Source organism: Panulirus ornatus, chromosome 37, assembly GCF_036320965.1.
Source record: "Panulirus ornatus isolate Po-2019 chromosome 37, ASM3632096v1, whole genome shotgun sequence".
NCBI classification, from domain to species: Eukaryota; Metazoa; Arthropoda; class Malacostraca; order Decapoda; family Palinuridae; genus Panulirus; species Panulirus ornatus.
In genome coordinates this window covers 826314-846264 of record NC_092260.1, presented here as the reverse complement: position 1 = coordinate 846264, position 19951 = coordinate 826314, and the positions used below count along the sequence as shown (strand labels likewise).

The 19951-nt window shown below is 41.6% G+C and overlaps 1 protein-coding gene across 2 annotated transcripts in view; it reads right to left on the bottom strand.

Moving 5' to 3' along the window:
- The window catches only part of LOC139760451 (failed axon connections homolog), a 132213-nt gene extending 116228 nt beyond the window's left edge, over window positions 1–15985 (bottom strand). For both annotated transcript variants that reach the window (XM_071683688.1, XM_071683687.1), the window contains exon 1: window positions 15797–15985. In XM_071683688.1, coding sequence (XP_071539789.1) covers window positions 15797–15964 — 168 coding nt within the window. In that variant the 5' untranslated portion in view covers window positions 15965–15985. The remainder of the gene's footprint in view (window positions 1–15796) is intronic.
- Between the last annotated feature and the right edge of the window lie 3966 nt (window positions 15986–19951).

The window sequence follows — 19951 nt, the reverse complement described above, 5'->3', positions numbered from 1 at the left end:
ATAATGCAAATGAGTGGAAGATGTATAAAAGAAAGAGGCAGGAGGTCAAGAGAAAGGTGCAAGACGTGTAAGAGAGGGCAAATGAGAGTTGGGTGAGAGAGTATCATTAGACATTTGGGAGAATAAAAATATGTTTTGGAAGGAGGTAAATAAAGTGCGTAACACAAGAGAACAAATGGGAACATAAGTGAAGGGCGCTAATGGAGAGGTGATAACAAGTAATGGTGATATGAGAAGGAGATGGAGTGAGTATTTTGAAGGTTTGTTGAATGTGTTTGATTATAGAGTGGCAGATATAGGATGTTTTAGTCAAGGTGGTGCGCAAAGTGAGAGGGTTAGGGAGAATGATTTGGTAAACAGATAGGAGATAGTAAAAGCTTTGCTGAAGATGAAAGCCTGAAAGGCAGCGGGTTTGGATGGTATTGCAGTGGAATTTATTAAAAAAGGGGATAACTGTGTTGTTGACTGGTTGATACGGTTATTTAATGTATGTATGACTCATGGTGAGGTGCCCGAGGATTGGCGGAATGCTTGCATAGTGCCATTGTACAAAGGCAAAGGGGATAAAGGTGAGTGCTCAAATTACAGAGGTATAAGTTTGTTGAGTATTCCTGGGAAATTATATGGGAGGGTTTTGATTGAGAGAGTGAGGCATGTAGAGAGCATCAGATTGGGGAAGAGCAGTGTGGTTTCAGAAGTGGTAGAGGATGTGTGGATCAGGTGTTTGCTTTGAAGAATGTATGTGAGAGATACCTAGGAAAGCAAATGGATTTTTATGTAGCATTTATGGATCTGGAGAAGGCATATGATAGAGCTGATAGAGATGCTCTGTGGAAGATATTAAGAATTTATGGTGTGGGAGGTAAGTTGGTAGAAGCAGTGAAAAGTTTTTATCGAGGATGTAAGGCATGTATACGAGTAGGAAGAGATGAGAGTGATTGGTTCTCAGTGAATGTCGGTTTGCGGTAGGGGTGCGTGATGTCTCCATGGTTGTTTAATTTGTTTATGAATGGGGTTGTTTGGGAGGTGAATGCAAGAGTTTTGGAGAGAGGGGCAACTATGCTGTCTTTTGTGGATGAGAGCTTGGGAAGTGAGTCTGTTGTGGATGAGAGAGTTTGGGAAGTGAGTCAGTTGTTGTTCGCTGATGATACAGCGCTGGTGGCTGATTCGGGTGAGAAACTGCAGAAGCTTGTGACTGAGTTTGGTAAAGTGTGGGAAAGAAGAAAGCTGAGAGTAAATGTGAATAAGAACAAGGTTATTATGTACAGTAGGGTTGAGGGACAAGTCAATTGGGAAGTAAGTTTAAATGGAGAAAAATTGGAGGAAGTGAAGTGTTTTAGATATCTGGGAATGGATTTGGCGGCGGATGGAACCATATAAGCTGAAGTGACTCTTAGAGTGGGGGAGGGGGCGAAAGTTCTGGAAGCGCTGAAAAATGTGTGAAAGGCGAGAAAATTATCTCGAAAAGCAAAAATGAGTATGTTTGAAGGAATAGTGGTTCCGACAACGTTATATGGTTGCGAGGCGTGGACTATAGATAGAGTTTTGCGGAGGAGGTTGGATATGCTGGAAATGAGATGTTTGAGGACAATATGAGGTGTGAGGTGGTTTGACCGAGTACGTAATGAAAGGGGAAGAGAGATGTGTTTTAATAAAAGGAAACAGACGAAAGAATGGCCCAACCCACCCACATACACATGTATATACATACTCGTCCACACATGCACATCTCATCGTATGCATATATATATACACACACAGACATATACGTATATACACGTGTACATAATTCATACTGTCTGCCCTTATTCATTCTCGTAGACACCCCGCCACGCATGAAATGAAAACCCCCTATCCCCACATGTGCGCGAGGTAGCGCTAGGAGAAGATAACAAAGGCCACATTCGTTCACACTCAGTCTCTAAGAGTGTGGTTGAGAGAGCAGAAGAGGGTGTATTGAAATGGTTTGGTCACATGGAGAGAATGAGGGAGGAAAGATTGATAAAGAGGATTTATGTGTCAGAGGTTGAGGGAACGAGTCGTGGGAGACCAAATTGGAGGTGGAAAGATAGACTGAAAAAGATTTTGAGCGATTGGGTTCTGAACATGCAGGAGGGTGAAAGGGGTGCAAGGAATAAAGTAAATTGGAATGATATGGTATACCGGCGTCGACGTGCTGTCAATGGATTAAACCAGGGCATGTGAAGTTTCTGGGGTAAACCATGGAAAGTTTTTGGGGTCTGAATGTGGAAAGGGAGCTGTGGTTTCAGTGCAATATACATGAGAGCCTGGGGGGTGCCATTTCATATGTGGCGTAGTGGCGACAGGAATGAATGAAGGCAGCAAGTATGAATATGTATGTGTATATATATGTGTGTATTCGTTGAAACGTATAGGTATGTATATGTTTGTGTGTGGGCGTTTATGAATATACATGTGTATGTGGGTGGGTAGGGCCATTCTTTCGTCTGTTTCCTTGCGCTACCTCGCTGACGCGATAGACGGCAAGTAAGTACAATAGAAATATATATATATATATATATATATATGTATATATATATATATATATATATATATATATATATATATATATATATATATATATATATATATATATATATATATATATATATATATATATATATATACATAATTTCACTTTGCTTCCCATGTTGCTTAAATCCTTTAATGTAAATGTTGCCTTTCGCAACAATAATACTATAAAGAATATCTTAATCAGGAATTCACCAGAAAATTCTCTTGCTTGCATCTATAAAGTGCCTTGTGGAAACTGTGATAAATTTTATGTTGGTCAGACTGGTAAGGATCTTTCTTTTAGACTTAAGCAACATAAATATAGTAAAAGAACGGGACAAGAATCAAATGCCTTCTTTAATCATGTTAAAAAACTATGATCATTGTATTGACTGGAGTAACGCCATCTCAGTTATTAACTCTAACTCTATTACCAAGAGAAATATCATTGAATCTTCTATTATCAAATACACAAAGAATTATAATCTTAATATTAGTGATGGTCTATACAAATTAGAGAACTTTATTGTTGATAAGATTTGTAAAATGATAAGTTTATGAACGCTCGTTGTATGTTTTGGACAATAACATGTTTACCAAATGGCGTCCTAGCTTCGTCTCTTCGATGTATATCAACTGATTGTTATATTTCTCTCTTGTGTCTCCCCTGATGATGTGATTATTACACGAAAGTGCACTTGGGAACTTTTCGTGTCTCATTTTCCCCGTGGACTCATAGGAATATCTTGATCACGAGCAAAATTGTGATCCTTTCCAATATATATATATATATATATATATATATATATATATATATATATATATATATATATATATATATATATATATATATATATATACATATATATTGATTGAGAGGGTGAAGGCATGTACAGAGCATCAGATTCGGGAAGAGCAGTGTGGTTTCAGAAGTGGTAGAGGATGTGTGGATCAGGTGTTTGCTTTGATGAATGTATGTGAGAAATACTTAGAAAAGCAAATGGATTTGTATGTAGCATCTATGAATCTGGAGAGGGCATATGATAGAGTTGATAGAGATGCTCTGTGGAAGGTATTAAGAATATATGGTGTGGGAGGCAAGTTGTTAGAAGCAGTGAAAAGTTTTTGTCGAGGATGTAAGGCATGTGTACGTATAGGAAGAGAGGAAAGTGATTCGTTTTCAGTGAATGTAGGTTTGCGGCAGGGGTGTGTGATGTCTCCATGGTTGTTTAATTTGTTTATGGATGGGGTTGTTAGGGAGGTGAATGCAAGAGTTTTGGAAAGAGGGGCAAGTATGAAGTCTGTTGTGGATGAGAGAGCTTGGGAAGTGAGTCAGATGTTGTTCGCTGATGATACAGCGCTGGTGGCTGATTCATGTGAGAAACTGCAGAAGCTGGTGACTGACTTTGGTAAAGTTTGTGAAAGAAGAAAGTTAAGAGTAAATGTGAATAAGAGCAAGGTTATTAGGTACAGTAGGGTTGAGGATCAAGTCAATAGGGAGGTAAGTTTGAATGGAGAAAAACTGGAGGAAGTAAAGTGTTTTAGATATCTGGGAGTGGATCTGGCAGCCGATGGAACCATGGAAGCGGAAGTGGATCATAGGGTGGGGAGGGGGCGAAAATCCTGGGAGCCTTGAAGAATGTGTGGAAGTCGAGAACATTATCTCGGAAAACAAAAATGGCTATGTTTGAAGGAATAGTGGTTCCAACAATGTTGTATGGTTGCGAGGCGTGGGCTATGGATAGAGTTGTGCGCAAGAGGGTGGATGTGCTGGAAATGAGATGTTTGAGGACAATGTGTGGAGTGAGGTAGTTTGATCGAGTAAGTAATGTAAGGGTAAGAGAGATGTGTGGAAATAAAAAGAGCGTGGTTGAGAGAGCAGAAGAGCGTGTTTTGAAATGGTTTGGGCACATGGAGAGAATGAGTGAGGAAAGATTGACCAAGAGGATATATGTGTCGGAGGTGGAGGGAACGAGGAGAAGTGGGAGACCAAATTGGAGGTGGAAAGATGGAGTGAAAAAGATTTTGTGTGATCGGGGCCTGAACGTGCAGGAGGGTGAAAGGAGGGCAAGGAATAGAGTGAATTGGAGCGATGTGGTATACCGGGGTTGACGTGCTGTCAGTGGATTGAATCAAGGCATGTGAAGCGTCTGGGGTAAACCATGGAAAGCTGTGTAGGTATGTATATTTGCGTGTGTGGACATATGTATATACATGTGTATGGGGGGGGAGGCTGGGCCATTTCTTTCGTCTGTTTCCTTGCGCTACCTCGCAAACGCGGGAGACAGCGACAAAGTATAATAAAATAAAAAAAAAATATATATATATATATATATATATATATATATATATATATATATATATATATATATATATATATATATATATAAATATATATATATATATATATATATATATATATATATATATATATATATATATATATATATATATATATATATATATATATATATATATATATGTATGTATATATATATATATATATTCCTAGGATAGGGGAGAAAGAATACTTCCCACGTATTCCCTGCGTGTCGTAGAAGGCGACTAAAAGGGGAGGGAGCGGGGGGCTGGAAATCCTCCCCTCTCGTTTTTTTTTTTTTTTTTTTTTTTTTTCCAAGAGAAGGAACAGAGAATTGGGCCAGGTGAGGGTATTCCCTCAAGGCCCAGTCCTCTGTTCTTGGCGCTACCTCGCTAATGCGGGAAATGGCGAATAGTTTGAAAGAAAAGAAAAAAGATATATATATATATATATATATATATATATATATATATATATATATATATATAATAGCTTTGCGGAAGATGAAAGCCGGCAAGGCAGCGGGTTTGGATGGTATTGCAGGGAATTTATTAAAAAAGGGGGTGACTGTTTTGTTGACTGGTTGGTAAGGTTATTTAATGTATGTATAAACTCATGGTGAGGTGCCTGGGGATTGGGGGAATGCGTGCATAGTGCCATTGTACAAAGGCAAAGGGGATAAGAGTGAGTGCTCAAATTACAGAGTATAAGTTTGTTGAGAAATTCCTGGTCAACAATGTTTATGGTTGCGAGGCGTGGCTATGGATAGATTGTGCGCAGTGAGGGATGTCGGAAATGAGATGTTTGAGGACAATGTGTGGAGTGAGGTGGTTGATCAGAAGTAATGTAAGGTAAGAGAGATGTGTGGAAATAAAAGAGCGTGTTGAGAGCAAAGAGGTGTTTTGAAAATGTTATGGCACATGGAGAGAATGAGTGAGGAAAGATGACCAAAGGATTATGTGTCGAGGTGGAGGAACAGGAGAAGGGAACATGATGAAAGGAGTGATAGAGATGCCTAACATGGGAGGTGAAAAGAATGGATAGGTGAATGGAGGAAAGTTGTTACGGGTACGTGCTGAGTTGTTATCAGAGGAAGCGTCTGGATAAGGAATGTGTCCTGGAGGGAAAGGGACGTGTATTGGCATTCTCATGAAGTAGACTTGTGACGCAGGGGTTGTGTGATGCTACTCCACATGGATGGTTTAATTTGCATGGTGGGGTTGTAGGAGTAAATGCAGACGTTATTGGGATGGGCAATATGAGTGCTGTTGTGTGATATAGGGCTTGGATGTAAGTGATTCAGTTGTTGTTCGTGATGATACAGTGTATGGGGTGGGTTGGCCATTTTCGTCTGTTTCTTGCGCACTCGCAAACGCGGAGACAGCGACAAATGCAAAAATGATATTAAAAAGTGTAAATATAAAAATAATTATTATAATATAAATTAATAAAGTTATATTATATAGTAATATATATAGTATATAGTAAATATATGGGAGGTAGTTTGAATGGAGAAAACTGTAGGAAGTAAAGTGTTTTAGATATCTGGGAGTGGATCTGGCAGCGGATGGAACCATGGAAGCGGAAGTGGGATCATAGGGTGGGGGAGGGGCGAAAATCCTGGGAGCCTTGAAGAATGTGTGGAAGTCGAGAACATTATCTCGGAAAGCAAAAATGGGTATGTTTGAAGGAATAGTGGTCCCGACAACGTTATATGGTTGCGAGGCGTGGGCTATGGATAGAGTTGTGCGCAGGAGGATGGATGTGCTGGAAATGAGATGTTTGAGGACAATATGAGGTGTGAGGTGGTTTGACCGAGTACGTAATGAAAGGGAAGAGAGATTGTGTTTTAATAAAGGAAACAGACGAAAGAATGGCCCAACCCACCCACATACACATGTATATACATACTCGTCCACACATGCACATCTCATCGTATGCATATATATATACACACACAGACATATACGTATATACACGTGTACATAATTCATACTGTCTGCCCTTATTCATTTTCGTAGACACCCGCCACGCATGAAATGAAAACCCCCTTCCCCACATGTGCGCGAGGTAGCGCTAGGAGAAGATAACAAAGGCCACATTCGTAGCACTCTCAGTCTCTAAAGAGTGTGGTTGAGAGAGCAGAAGAGGGTGTTTTGAAATGGTTTGGGCACATGGAGAGAATGAGTGAGGAAAGATTGACCAAGAGGATATATGTGTCGGAGGTGGAGGGAACGAGGAGAAGTGGGAGACCAAATTGGAGGTGGAAAGATGGAGTGAAAAGGATTTTGTGTGATCGGGGCCTGAACATGCAGGAGGGTGAAAGGAGGGCAAGGAATAGAGTGAATTGGAGCGATGTGGTATACCGGGGTTGACGTGCTGTCAGTGGATTGAACCAGGGCATGTGAAGTTTCTGGGTAAACCATGGAAAGTTTTTGGGGTCTGAATGTGGAAAGGGAGCTGTGGTTTCAGTGCAATATACATGAGAGCCTGGGGGGTGCCATTTCATATGTGGCGTAGTGGCGACAGAAGGAATGAAGGCAGCAAGTATGAATATGTATGTGTATTTTATGTGTGTTTTCGTTGAAACGTATAGGTATGTATATGTTTGTGTGTGGGAGTTTATGAATATACATGTGTATGGGGGTGGGTTGGGCCATTTCTTTCGTCTGTTTCCTTGCGCTACCTCGCTGACGCGATAGACGGCAAGTAAGTACATAGAAATATATATATATATATTATATATATATATTATATTTATATATATATATATATATATATATATATTATTTATATATTATATATAATATATATATATATTATTTATATATATATTAATATATTTTATATAATACTTAATTTCTCTTGCCTTCCCATGTTGCTTAAATCCTTTAATGTAAATGTTGCCTTTAGCAACAATAATACTATAAAGAATATCTTAATCAGGAATTCACCAGAAAATTCTCTTGCTTGCATCTATAAAGTGACTTGTGGAAACTGTGATAAATTTATGTTGGTCAGACTGGTAAGGATCTTTCTTTTAGACTTAAGCAACAATAAATATAGTAAAAGAACGGGACAAGAATCAAATGCCTTCTTTAATATGTTAAAAAACTATGATCATTGTATTGACTGGAGTAACGCCATCTCAGTTATTAACTCTAACTCTATTACCAAGAGAAATATCATTGAATCTTCTATTATCAAATACACAAAGAATTATAATCTTAATATTAGTGATGGTCTATACAAATTAGAGAACTTTATTGTTGATAAGATTTGTAAAATGATAAGTTTATGAACGCTCGTTGTATGTTTTGGACAATAACTTGTTTACCAAATGGCGTCCTAGGCTTCGTCTCTTCGACTGTATTCAACTGATTGTTATATTTCTCTCTTGTGTCTCCCCTGATGATGTGATTATTACACGAAAGTGCACTTGGGAACTTTTCGTGTCTCATTTTCCCCGTGGACTCATAGGAATTTCTTGATCACGAGCGAAATGTGATTACCTTTCCAATATTTATATATATATATATATATATATTATATATATATTATATATATATATATATATATATATTTATATATATATATATATATATATATACATATATATTGATTGAGAGGGTGAAGGCATGTACAGAGCATCAGATTGGGGAAGAGCAGTGTGGTTTCAGAAGTGGTAGAGGATGTGTGGATCAGGTGTTTGCTTTGAAGAATGTATGTGAGAAATACTTAGAAAAGCAAATGGATTTGTATGTAGCATTTATGGATCTGGAGAAGGCATATGATAGAGTTGATAGAGATGCTCTGTGGAAGGTATTAAGAATATATGGTGTGGGAGCAAGTTGTTAGAAGCAGTGAAAAGTTTTTGTCGAGGATGTAAGGCATGTGTACGTGTAGGAAGAGAGGAAAGTGATTGGTTCTCAGTGAATGTAGGTTTGCGGCAGGGGTGTGTGATGTCTCCATGGTTGTTTAATTTGTTTATGAATGGGGTTGTTTGGGAGGTGAATGCAAGAGTTTTGGAGAGAGGGGCAACTATGCTGTCTTTTGTGGATGAGAGCTTGGGAAGTGAGTCTGTTGTGGGTGAGAGAGTTAGGGAAGTGAGTCAGTTGTTGTTCGCTGATGATACAGCGCTGGTGGCTGATTCGGGTGAGAAACTGCAGAAGCTGGTGACTGAGTTTGGTAAAGTGTGGGAAAGAAGAAAGCTGAGAGTAAATGTGAATAAGAACAAGGTTATTATGTAGAGTAGGGCTGAGGGACAAGTCAATTGGGAGGTAAGTTTAAATGGAGAAAAATTGGAGGAAGTGAAGTGTTTTAGATATCTGGGAATGGATTTGGCGGCGGATAGAACCATGGAAGCTGAAGTGACTCTTAGAGTGGGGGAGGGGGCGAAAGTTCTGGAAGCGCTGAAAATTGTGTGAAAGGCGAGAAAATTATCTCGAAAAGCAAAAATGAGTATGTTTGAAGGAATAGTGGTCCCGACAACGTTATATGGTTGCGAGGCGTGGACTATAGATAGAGTTTTGCGGAGGAGGTTGGATGTGCTGGAAATGAGATGTTTGAGGACAATATGAGGTGTGAGGTGGTTTGACCGAGTACGTAATGAAAGGGGAAGAGAGATGTGTTTTAATAAAAGGAAACAGACGAAAGAATGGCCCAACCCACCCACATACACATGTATATACATACTCGTCCACACATGCACATCTCATCGTATGCATATATATATATATACACACACAGACATATACGTATATACACATGTGCATAATTCATACTGTCTGCCCTTATTCATTTTCGTAGACACCCCGCCACGCATGAAATGAAAACCCCCTTTCCCCACATGTGCGCGAGGTAGCGCTAGGAGAAGATAACAAAGGCCACATTCGTTCACACTCAGTCTCTAAGAGTGTGGTTGAGAGAGCAGAAGAGGGTGTATTGACATGGTTTGGTCACATGGAGAGAATGAGGGAGGAAAGATTGATAAAGAGGATTTATGTGTCAGACGTTGAGAGAACGAATCGTGGGAGACCAAATTGGAGGTGCAAGGATAGACTGAAAAAGATCTTGAGCGATTGGGTTCTGAACATGCAGGAGGGTGAAAGGGGTGCAAGGAATAAAGTAAATTGGAATGATATGGTATACCGGCGTCGACGTGCTGTCAGTGGATTGAACCAGGGCATGTGAAGTTTCTGGGGTAAACCATGGAAAGTTTTTGGGGTCTGAATGTGGAAAGGGAGCTGTGGTTTCAGTGCAATATACATGAGAGCCTGGGGGGGTGCCATTTCATATGTGGCGTGGTGGCGACAGAAATGAATGAAGGCAGCAAGTATGAATATGTATGTGTATATATATGTGTGTATTCGTTGAAACGTATAGGTATGTATATGTTTGTGTGTGGGCGTTTATGAATATACATGTGTATGTGGGTGGGTAGGGCCATTCTTTCGTCTGTTTCCTTGCGCTACCTCGCTGACGCGATAGACGGCGAGTAAGTACAATAGAAATATATATATATATATATATATATATATATATATATATATATATATATATATATATATATATATATATATACATAATTTCACTTTGCTTCCCATGTTGCTTAAATCCTTTAATGTAAATGTTGCCTTTAGCAACAATAATACTATAAAGAATATCTTAATCAGGAATTCACCAGAAAATTCTCTTGCTTGCATCTATAAAGTGACTTGTGGAAACTGTGATAAATTTTATGTTGGTCAGACTGGTAAGGATCTTTCTTTTAGACTTAAGCAACATAAATATAGTAAAAGAACGGGACAAGAATCAAATGCCTTCTTTAATAATGTTAAAAAACTATGATCATTGTATTGACTGGAGTAACGCCATCTCAGTTATTAACTCTAACTCTATTACCAAGAGAAATATCATTGAATCTTCTATTATCAAATACACAAAGAATTATAATCTTAATATTAGTGATGGTCTATACAAATTAGAGAACTTTATTGTTGATAGGATTTGTAAAATGATAAGTTTATGAACGCTCGTTGTATGTTTTGGACAATAACTTGTTTACCAAATGGCGTCCTAGCTTCGTCTCTTCGATGTATATCAACTGACTGTTATATTTCTCTCTTGTGTCTCCCCTGATGATGTGATTATTACACGAAAGTGCACTTGGGAACTTTTCGTGTCTCATTTTCCCCGTGGACTCATAGGAATATCTTGATCACGCGCAAAATTGTGATCCTTTCCAATATATATATATATATATATATATATATATATATATATATATATATATATATATATATATATATATATATATATATTGATTGAGAGGGTGAAGGCATGTACAGAGCATTAGATTGGGGAAGAGCAGTGTGGTTTCAGAAGTGGTATAGGATGTGTGGATCAGGTGTTTGCTTTGAAGAATGTATGTGAGAAATACTTAGAAAAGCAAATGGATTTATATGTAGCATCTATGGATCTGTAGAGGGCATATGATAGAGTTGATAGAGATGCTCTGTGGAAGGTATTAAGAATATATGGTGTGGGAGGCAAGTTGTTAGAAGCAGTGAAAAGTTTTTGTCGAGGATGTAAGGCATGTGTACGTATAGGAAGAGAGGAAAGTGATTGGTTCTCAGTGAATGTAGGTTTGCGGCAGGGGTGTGTGATGTCTCCATGGTTGTTTAATTTGTTTATGGATGGGGTTGTTAGGGAGGTGAATGCAAGAGTTTTGGGAAGAGGGACAAGTATGAAGTCTGTTGTGGATGAGAGAGCTTGGGAAGTGAGTCAGTTGTTGTTCGCTGATGATACAGAGCTGGTGGCTGATTCATGTGAGAAACTGCAGAAGCTGGTGACTGAGTTTGGTAAAGTGTGTGAAAGAAGAAAGTTAAGAGTAAATGTGAATAAGAGCAAGGTTATTAGGTACAGTAGGGTTGAGGGTCAAGTCAATTGGGATGTAAGTTTGAATGGAGAAAAACTGGAGGAAGTAAAGTGTTTTAGATATCTGAGAGTGGATCTGGCAGCCGATGGAACCATGGAAGCGGAAGTGGATCATAGGGTGGGGGAGGGGGCGAAAATCCTGGGAGCCTTGAAGAATGTGTGGAAGTCGAGAACATTATCTCGGAAAACAAAAATGGGTATGTTTGAAGGAATAGTAGTTTCAACAATGTTGTATGGTTGCGAGGCGTGGGCTATGGATAGAGTTGTGCGCAGGAGGGTGGATGTGCTGGAAATGAGATGTTTGAGGACAATGTGTGGAGTGAGGTGGTTTGATCGAGTAAGTAATGTAAGGGTAAGAGAGATGTGTGGAAATAAAAAGAGCGTGGTTGAGAGAGCAGAAGAGGGTGTTTTGAAATGGTTTGGGCACATGGAGAGAATGAGTGAGGAAAGATTGACCAAGAGGATATATGTGTCGGAGGTGGAGGGAACAAGGAGAAGTGGGAGACCAAATTGGAGGTGGAAAGATGGAGTGAAAAAGATTTTGAGTGATCGGGGCCTGAACATGCAGGAGGGTGAAAGGAGGGCAAGGAAAAGAGTGAATTGGATCGATGTGATATACCGGGGTTGACGTGCTGTCAGTGGATTGAATCAGGGCATGTGAAGCGTCTGGAGTAAACCATGGAAAGTTGTGTGGGGCCTGGATGTGGAAAGGGGGCTGTGGTTTCGGGCATTATTGCATGACAGCTAGACACTGAGTGTGAACGAATGGGGCCTTTGTTGTCTTTTCCTAGTGCTACCTCGCACACATGAGGGGGGAGGGGGATGGTATTCCATATGTGGCGAGGTGGCGATGGGAATGAATAAAGGCAGACAGTGTGAATTGTGTGCATGGGTATATATGTGTGTGTCTGTGTGTGTGTATATATGGGTACATTGAGATGTATAGGTATGTATATTTGCGTGTGTGGACGTGTATGTATATACATTGTGTATGGGGGTGGGTTGGGCCATTTCTTTCGTCTGTTTCCTTGCGCTACCTCGCAAACGCGGGAGACAGCGACAAAGCAAAATTAATAACAAATAAATGAATAAATAATATATATATATATATATATATATATATATATATATATATATATATATATATATATATATATATATATATATATATATATATATATATATATATATATATATATGTATATATATACTGGGAGGTAAGTTTGAATGGAGGAAAACTGGAGGAAGTAAAGTGTTTTAGATATCTGGGAGTGGATCTGGCAGCGGATGGAATCATGGAAGCGGAAGTGGGTCATAGGGTGGGGGAGGGGGCGAAAATCCTGGGAGCCTTGAAGAATGTGTGGAAGTCGAGAACATTATCTCGGAAAGCAAAAATGGGTATGTTTGAAGGAATAGTGGTTACAACAATGTTGTATGGTTGCGAGGCGTGGGCTATGGATAGAGTTGTGCGCAGGAGGATGGATGTGCTGGAAATGAGATGTTTGAGGACAATGTGTGGTGTGAGGTGGTTTGATCGAGTAAGTAATGTAAGGGTAAGAGAGATGTGTGGAAATAAAAAGAGCGTGGTTGAGAGAGCAGAAGAGGGTGTTTTGAAATGGTTTGGGCACATGGAGAGAATGAGTGAGGAAAGATTGACCAAGAGGATATATGTGTCGGAGGTGGAGGGAACGAGGAGAAGTGGGAGACCAAATTGGAGGTGGAAAGATGGAGTGAAAAAGATTTTGAGTGATCGGGGCCTGAACATGCAGGAGGGTGAAAGGAGGGCAAGGAATAGAGTGAATTGGATCGATGTGGTATACCGGGGTTGAAGTGCTGTCAGTGGATTGAATCAGGGCATTTGAAGCGTCTGGGGTAAACCATGGAAAGCTGTGTAGGTATGTATATTTGCGTGTGTGGACGTATGTATATACATGTGTATGGGGGTGGGTTGGGTCATTTCTTTCGTGTGTTTCCTTGCGCTACCTCGCAAACGCGGGAGACAGCGACAAAGCAAAAAACAAACAAATATATAAAAAAAGGGGATGACTCTATTGTTGACTGGTTGGTAAGGTTATTTAATGTATGTATGACTCATGGTGAGGTGCCTGAGGATTGGCGGAATGCGTGCATAGTGCCATTGTACAAAGGCAAAGGGGATAAGAGTGAGTGCTCAAATTACAGAGGTATAAGTTTGTTGAGTATTCCTGGTAAATTATATGGGAGGGTATTGATTGAGAGGGTGAAGGCATGTACAGAGCATCAGATTGGGGAAGAGCAGTGTGGTTTCAGAAGTGGTAGAGGATGTGTGGATCAGGTGTCTGCTTTGAAGAATGTATGTGAGAAATACTTAGAAAAGCAAATGGATTTGCATGTAGCATTTATGGATCTGGAGAAGGCATATGATAGAGTTGATAGAGATGCTCTGTGGAAGGTATTAAGAATATATGGTGTGGGAGGCAAGTTGTTAGAAGCAGTGAAAAGTTTTTATCGAGGATGTAAGGCATGTGTACGTGTAGGAAGAGAGGAAAGTGATTGGTTCTCAGTGAATGTAGGTTTGCGGCAGGGGTGTGTGATGTCTCCATGGTTGTTTAATTTGTTTATGGATGGGGTTGTTAGGGAGGTAAATGCAAGAGTCTTGGAAAGAGGGGCAAGTATGAAGTCTGTTGGGGATGAGAGAGCTTGGGAAGTGAGTCAGTTGTTGTTCGCTGATGATACAGCGCTGGTGGCGGATTCATGTGAGAAACTGCAGAAGCTGGTGACGGAGTTTGGTAAAGTGTGTGGAAGAAGAAAGTTAAGAGTAAATGTGAATAAGAGCAAGGTTATTAGGTACAGTAGGGTTGAGGGTCAAGTCAATTGGGAGGTGAGTTTGAATGGAGAAAAACTGGAGGAAGTGAAGTGTTTTAGATATCTGGGAGTGGATCTGTCAGCGGATGGAACCATGGAAGCGGAAGTGGATCATAGGGTGGGGGAGGGGGCGAAAATTCTGGGAGCCTTGAAAAATGTGTGGAAGTCGAGAACATTATCCCGGAAAGCAAAAATGGGTATGTTTGAAGGAATAGTGGTTCCAACAATGTTGTATGGTTGCTAGGCGTGGGCTATGGATAGAGTTGTGCGCAGGAGGATGGATGTGCTGGAAATGAGATGTTTGAGGACAATGTGTGGTGTGAGGTGGTTTGATCGAGTAAGTAACGTAAGGGTAAGAGAGATGTGTGGAAATAAAAAGAGCGTGGTTGAGAGAGCAGAAGAGGGTGTTTTGAAGTGGTTTGGGCACATGGAGAGAATGAGTGAGGAAAGATTGACCAAGAGGATATATGTGTCGGAGGTGGAGGGAACGAGGAGAAGAGGGAGACGAAATTGGAGGTGGAAAGATGGAGTGAAAAGGATTTTGTGTGATCGGGGCCTGAACATGCAGGAGGGTGAAAGGAGGGCAAGGAATAGAGTGAATTGGAGCGATGTGGTATACAGGGGTTGACGTGCTGTCAGCGGATTGAATCAAGGCATGTGAAGCGTCCGGGTTAAACCATGGAAAGCTGTGTAGGTATGTATATTTGCGTGTGTGGACGTGTGTATGTACATGTGTATGGGGGGGGTTGGGCCATTTCTTTCGTCTGTTTCCTTGCGCTACCTCGCAAACGCGGGAGACAGCGACGAGGTATAAAAAAAAAAAAAATATATATATATATATATATATATATATATATATATATATATATATATATATATATATATATATATATATATATATATATATATATATATGTATATATATGTATACATTCCTATGAGTCCACAGAGAAAATGAAACACGTTAAGTTCCCAAGTGCACTTTAGTGTAATAATCACATCATCAGGGGAGACTCAAGAGAGAAATATTGCAGTCATTTGATATGCAACAAAGAGACGTAGCTAGGACGGCATATGGTAAACATGCGATTGTCCAAGACAGACAGATATATATATACAGATGAATATATCCTGGCATACCAAAACGTAATTTTTCACCTCATACTTTATGTCAGCCAGTCTGAGGAAGGCCTCAACCTTTAGGGCGTACGGGCTGAGGTTGGGGCAGTACTTTCCTCGCTGGAACTGGTGCAACAGAACCACGTCCTGGTCCACGTCCATACACTTCCCACGGCTGCTACGTAGGGATCCTCCTGCTCCACACATCTGGACGGTAGTTACATAAATCAGTCTCGAACTTTACTGAAGTCCGAAAGTCTTGAATTTTATAATCCATGTGAAACTCCACAAAACAAATCTATAAATACATCATCTTGTACGTTTGTACTCGTTAGTGTGTTTGTGTTATTTGATCTTGAAACTTTTGAGAAAGATTTACTAATAAAGGATTCATACTGAGAGAGTATGTTCGCTTAGAATTATCCTTGATATCTGAAGAAGGTGTAGCTCGATATAGCTTGACGATGTCGGTTTTGATGACCACGGCAGTTGTAGGCCCAAAACTCGAACAACCAACTGACCGATCAATCCTTTTGGCGAAAACTCGGTAATGAGGATCAAGAGATCCAAAAGTTAACACAACAAGTGTTTCAAGTTCGTCAAAGTTTGTTGTTCTTAGCAAGGATTGGTACGGCGTATTGCAGTCAGTTACTGCCAGGTGTAACTTCCCATCAATGGGAATGTGTCATTCCATATGAATGCTTCAGCCATCCATTACTGAGGGTTTTGTCAGTGGGCGCAAAATTGAACCTGGGGCTAAGAACATCTCTGTGGAACACGGTAGAGAAACATATAAAACTAAGCATATGATATTCCACTTCTTCAGGAACGGGGGTGAGTTATGCTCCGAGGATGGTCATCCCTGTGGTCTGACTTATGAAAATGTTTATAATTGATAATAATGATAAGTTTATGCCCCTTTACTTACTCGCACTTTCCCGCATTAGCGAGGTAGCACCAGGAACAGACGAAGAACTTCCTTATTTGCTCACATCAACTCTGGCTCCACTGATGAGCCCCCCAAATTCCCTATCCAAAGTCAAGCACCACAGACCATTCCAGGGTTTCCTCTAACCACGACATGATCTCTGTACTAGCTCACTTACATGTCTCATACATGTCTCACACCCTCCTACATGTTTAGGCCATGTTACCCTCAAGTATCTTAACTCTATTACGTCTTCAGTATCCCCCCCTCCTTGTTCCTCCACTTCTGATACGCACACTATATCCTCAAAGTCATTTTTCCCAACCTAAGCATACAATCTGTTACCCTTACATCACCTGCCACTCACATCGCCTACTGCCTCACACCACCTGCAGCCCTCATACCATCTACCGCCCTCACGCCACATGTCACCTCAGCACCTCTATTCTCACAGCATCTGCCTCCCTCACACCATCTTTCCTCTCTCATATCAACTGCCGCCCTCACACTACATGCAACTTCACACCATCAGCCACCCTAACATCAACTACCGTCTTCACACCAATTGCCGCCCTCACACTGCTTGTCGCTCTCACACCATCTTCCACTCTCACACCACTTGACCTCTTACACTACCTCCCATCTTCACATTACCTTACATTCTCACACACCATCTGCCGCCCTCGCACTATCTACCGTGTTCACACCACCTGCCACCCTCACACCACCTGCCGACCTTAACACTCCCTACAGTCCTCACACCACCTGCCGCTTTCATACCACATGCCACCCTCACACCATCTGCCGACCTTACTCTCTTACAGTCCTCACACTACCTGCCACTTTCATACCACCTGCCACTTTCACATCACCTGCCCACCTTACACCACCTACTGTTTCTACTACCAGCCGCTTTCACACCATCTGCCACCCTCGCACTTTTCTTAACTTTCACACCATCCGCCGCCCTAATATCACCTGCCGCCTTTACACCACATGCCTCCCACACGCCACCTGTTGCCTGCACATCACCTACCGTCCACGCACAATCTACCGCCTCTATAATACCTGCCATTCTCACATCACCTAATCCCTCATTCCCACCATCTGCCGAATTCATATTACCTACCGCCCTCATACCGTCTACCACCCTCTCACCACCTTTCACTCACACTATCTATACTATCTGCCGCCCTTCATATCATTTGCCGCCTTCACACCACATGCCGCCCTCATACCACTTGCCGCCTCCATACCTCACGCCGCCCTCACACCATCTTCCGTCCTTATGTCACCTGCATCCACACACCACCAACCGCCCTCTTACCATCTGCCGCTCTTACAACACCTGCCACCTCACTACACCTATCCAATCCTACCAACTGTTCCCTTCACTCATCTGCCTCCCTGCACCACCTACCCACTAGTACCAGTCACCAGCCTTACACTACCTGCCTGGTCGCACCGCCTGCTTCCTTAACACACCTGCCTACTCGCACCGTTTGCTGCTTTACACCATCCGTGCTCTTACTCGTTTGCCGCCATTCATACCATACTCTACCTGACACCACAATATCAGTAAAAATTTCACCAACCTCATCCACCCGCAGTAACAACCCACCTACAACATCCCATCCATGTGCAATACGCCACCCATCTGCATTGTTCCATCTCCTCGCAGTGCCCTATCCACATGTAGTACCCCGTCCACCTGCAGTGCCCCACCCACCTGCAGTATCCCGCTCACCTTTAGTATACAGCAATCCCTATCTGTTTTACTCCCACTTGCAATATCCCAAACTGCAGCTCCACATCCACCTGTAGTACCCCGCCACCTATAGTTCCCTTCAGCGCCTGAAGTGCCTCAACCACCTTCAGCATCCCGCCCACCTGAAGTATCCAGTCCACCTATAGTACTCCTCACCTGCAATATCCTTCCCAGCTGCAGTACATACTGAAGTGTTCCACCCATCTGCAGTACCCTCACTTGCAGTATCCTACCCATATGAAGTGCCCCGTTCACCTGTAATACCCCTATCACCTGCAGTACCTTATCCACCTGTAGTATCCTCAACACCAGCAGTACTCCCAACACCTGCAGTACCCTCAATACCTGCAGTACCCCACCAATCTGCAGGATCCCGCCCACTTGCAGTATCCCAATTTCCTGCTGCACTCCCCGCTTACAATACCCATCCCATCTGCAGTGCCCACACCCACAGTACCCCCACCTGCAGTACTCTGTCTTCCTATAGTACCCCCCACTTGCAGTATTCCACCCACCTGCAGTACCCTTTCCATCTGTGTTAACCAAAACACTTACATTACTCTACACACCTACATTACCCTACCCACCTGCAGTACCCCTTTATTCTGCATAGCCCCATCCACCTACCGTACCCCTTCTATCCACATTAATCTGCATGCCCACTTGCAGTACTTGCAGCGCTATACCCATCCACCTTCAGTACCCTTATCTCTAAATCCGCGCCCATCTGCAGTATACTGCCCATCTGCAATATTCGCCAACCTGCAGTACACAGCACGCCTGCAGCACCCATCCCACGTGCAGTACATTGACCTCCTGCAGTGCCCCTACCCACTTACAGTAGCCCCCACTTGCAGTAACCCACCCTCTTGCAGAAACCCACCCACCTGCTGCCTCCTGCTCACTTGCTATATCCCGTCCAACTACTGCCTCCCGCCTACCTGCAGTACGCCCACCACCTGCAGTTGTCCCATATCTTAATGGGACAACATAACTTGTGGTGTACCGCAGGGAAAAAAGTTAGGACTAATTATATTCTTGGTTGTGATCAATGATATCTACATAAACTCAAGCTTTCATGTAGAATATGTCGACGATCTTACCATCTGTGAGACTGTTAATGTTACTAGTAGAACGACCTTCACAATGCAAAATTAGTTAGATGATCTTGAGCATCATTGTGTCACTCTCAAAATGACACCCAACCCACTTAAATGTGAAGTTGTGTTTGTCTTACCGCCAAAACGACCCATTGATCTTCCTCAGTCAGTATACGTGCATGTAACTTACCCATAGTGCAGAGGTGCAAACTGTCATGTGTACACACTAGCTCAAATCTCAGGTGGAATGATCATGTTGAATACATGATCACGAAAGCAAACAGGTAGATGTTTATTTTGTGCCGAGCAAGTCAGTTTGGTTTTAGTAAGGAAACAATGTCCACATTATACAGTTGGTTTATACGTAGTACATCCCTAGAATATACAGCCTCAGTATG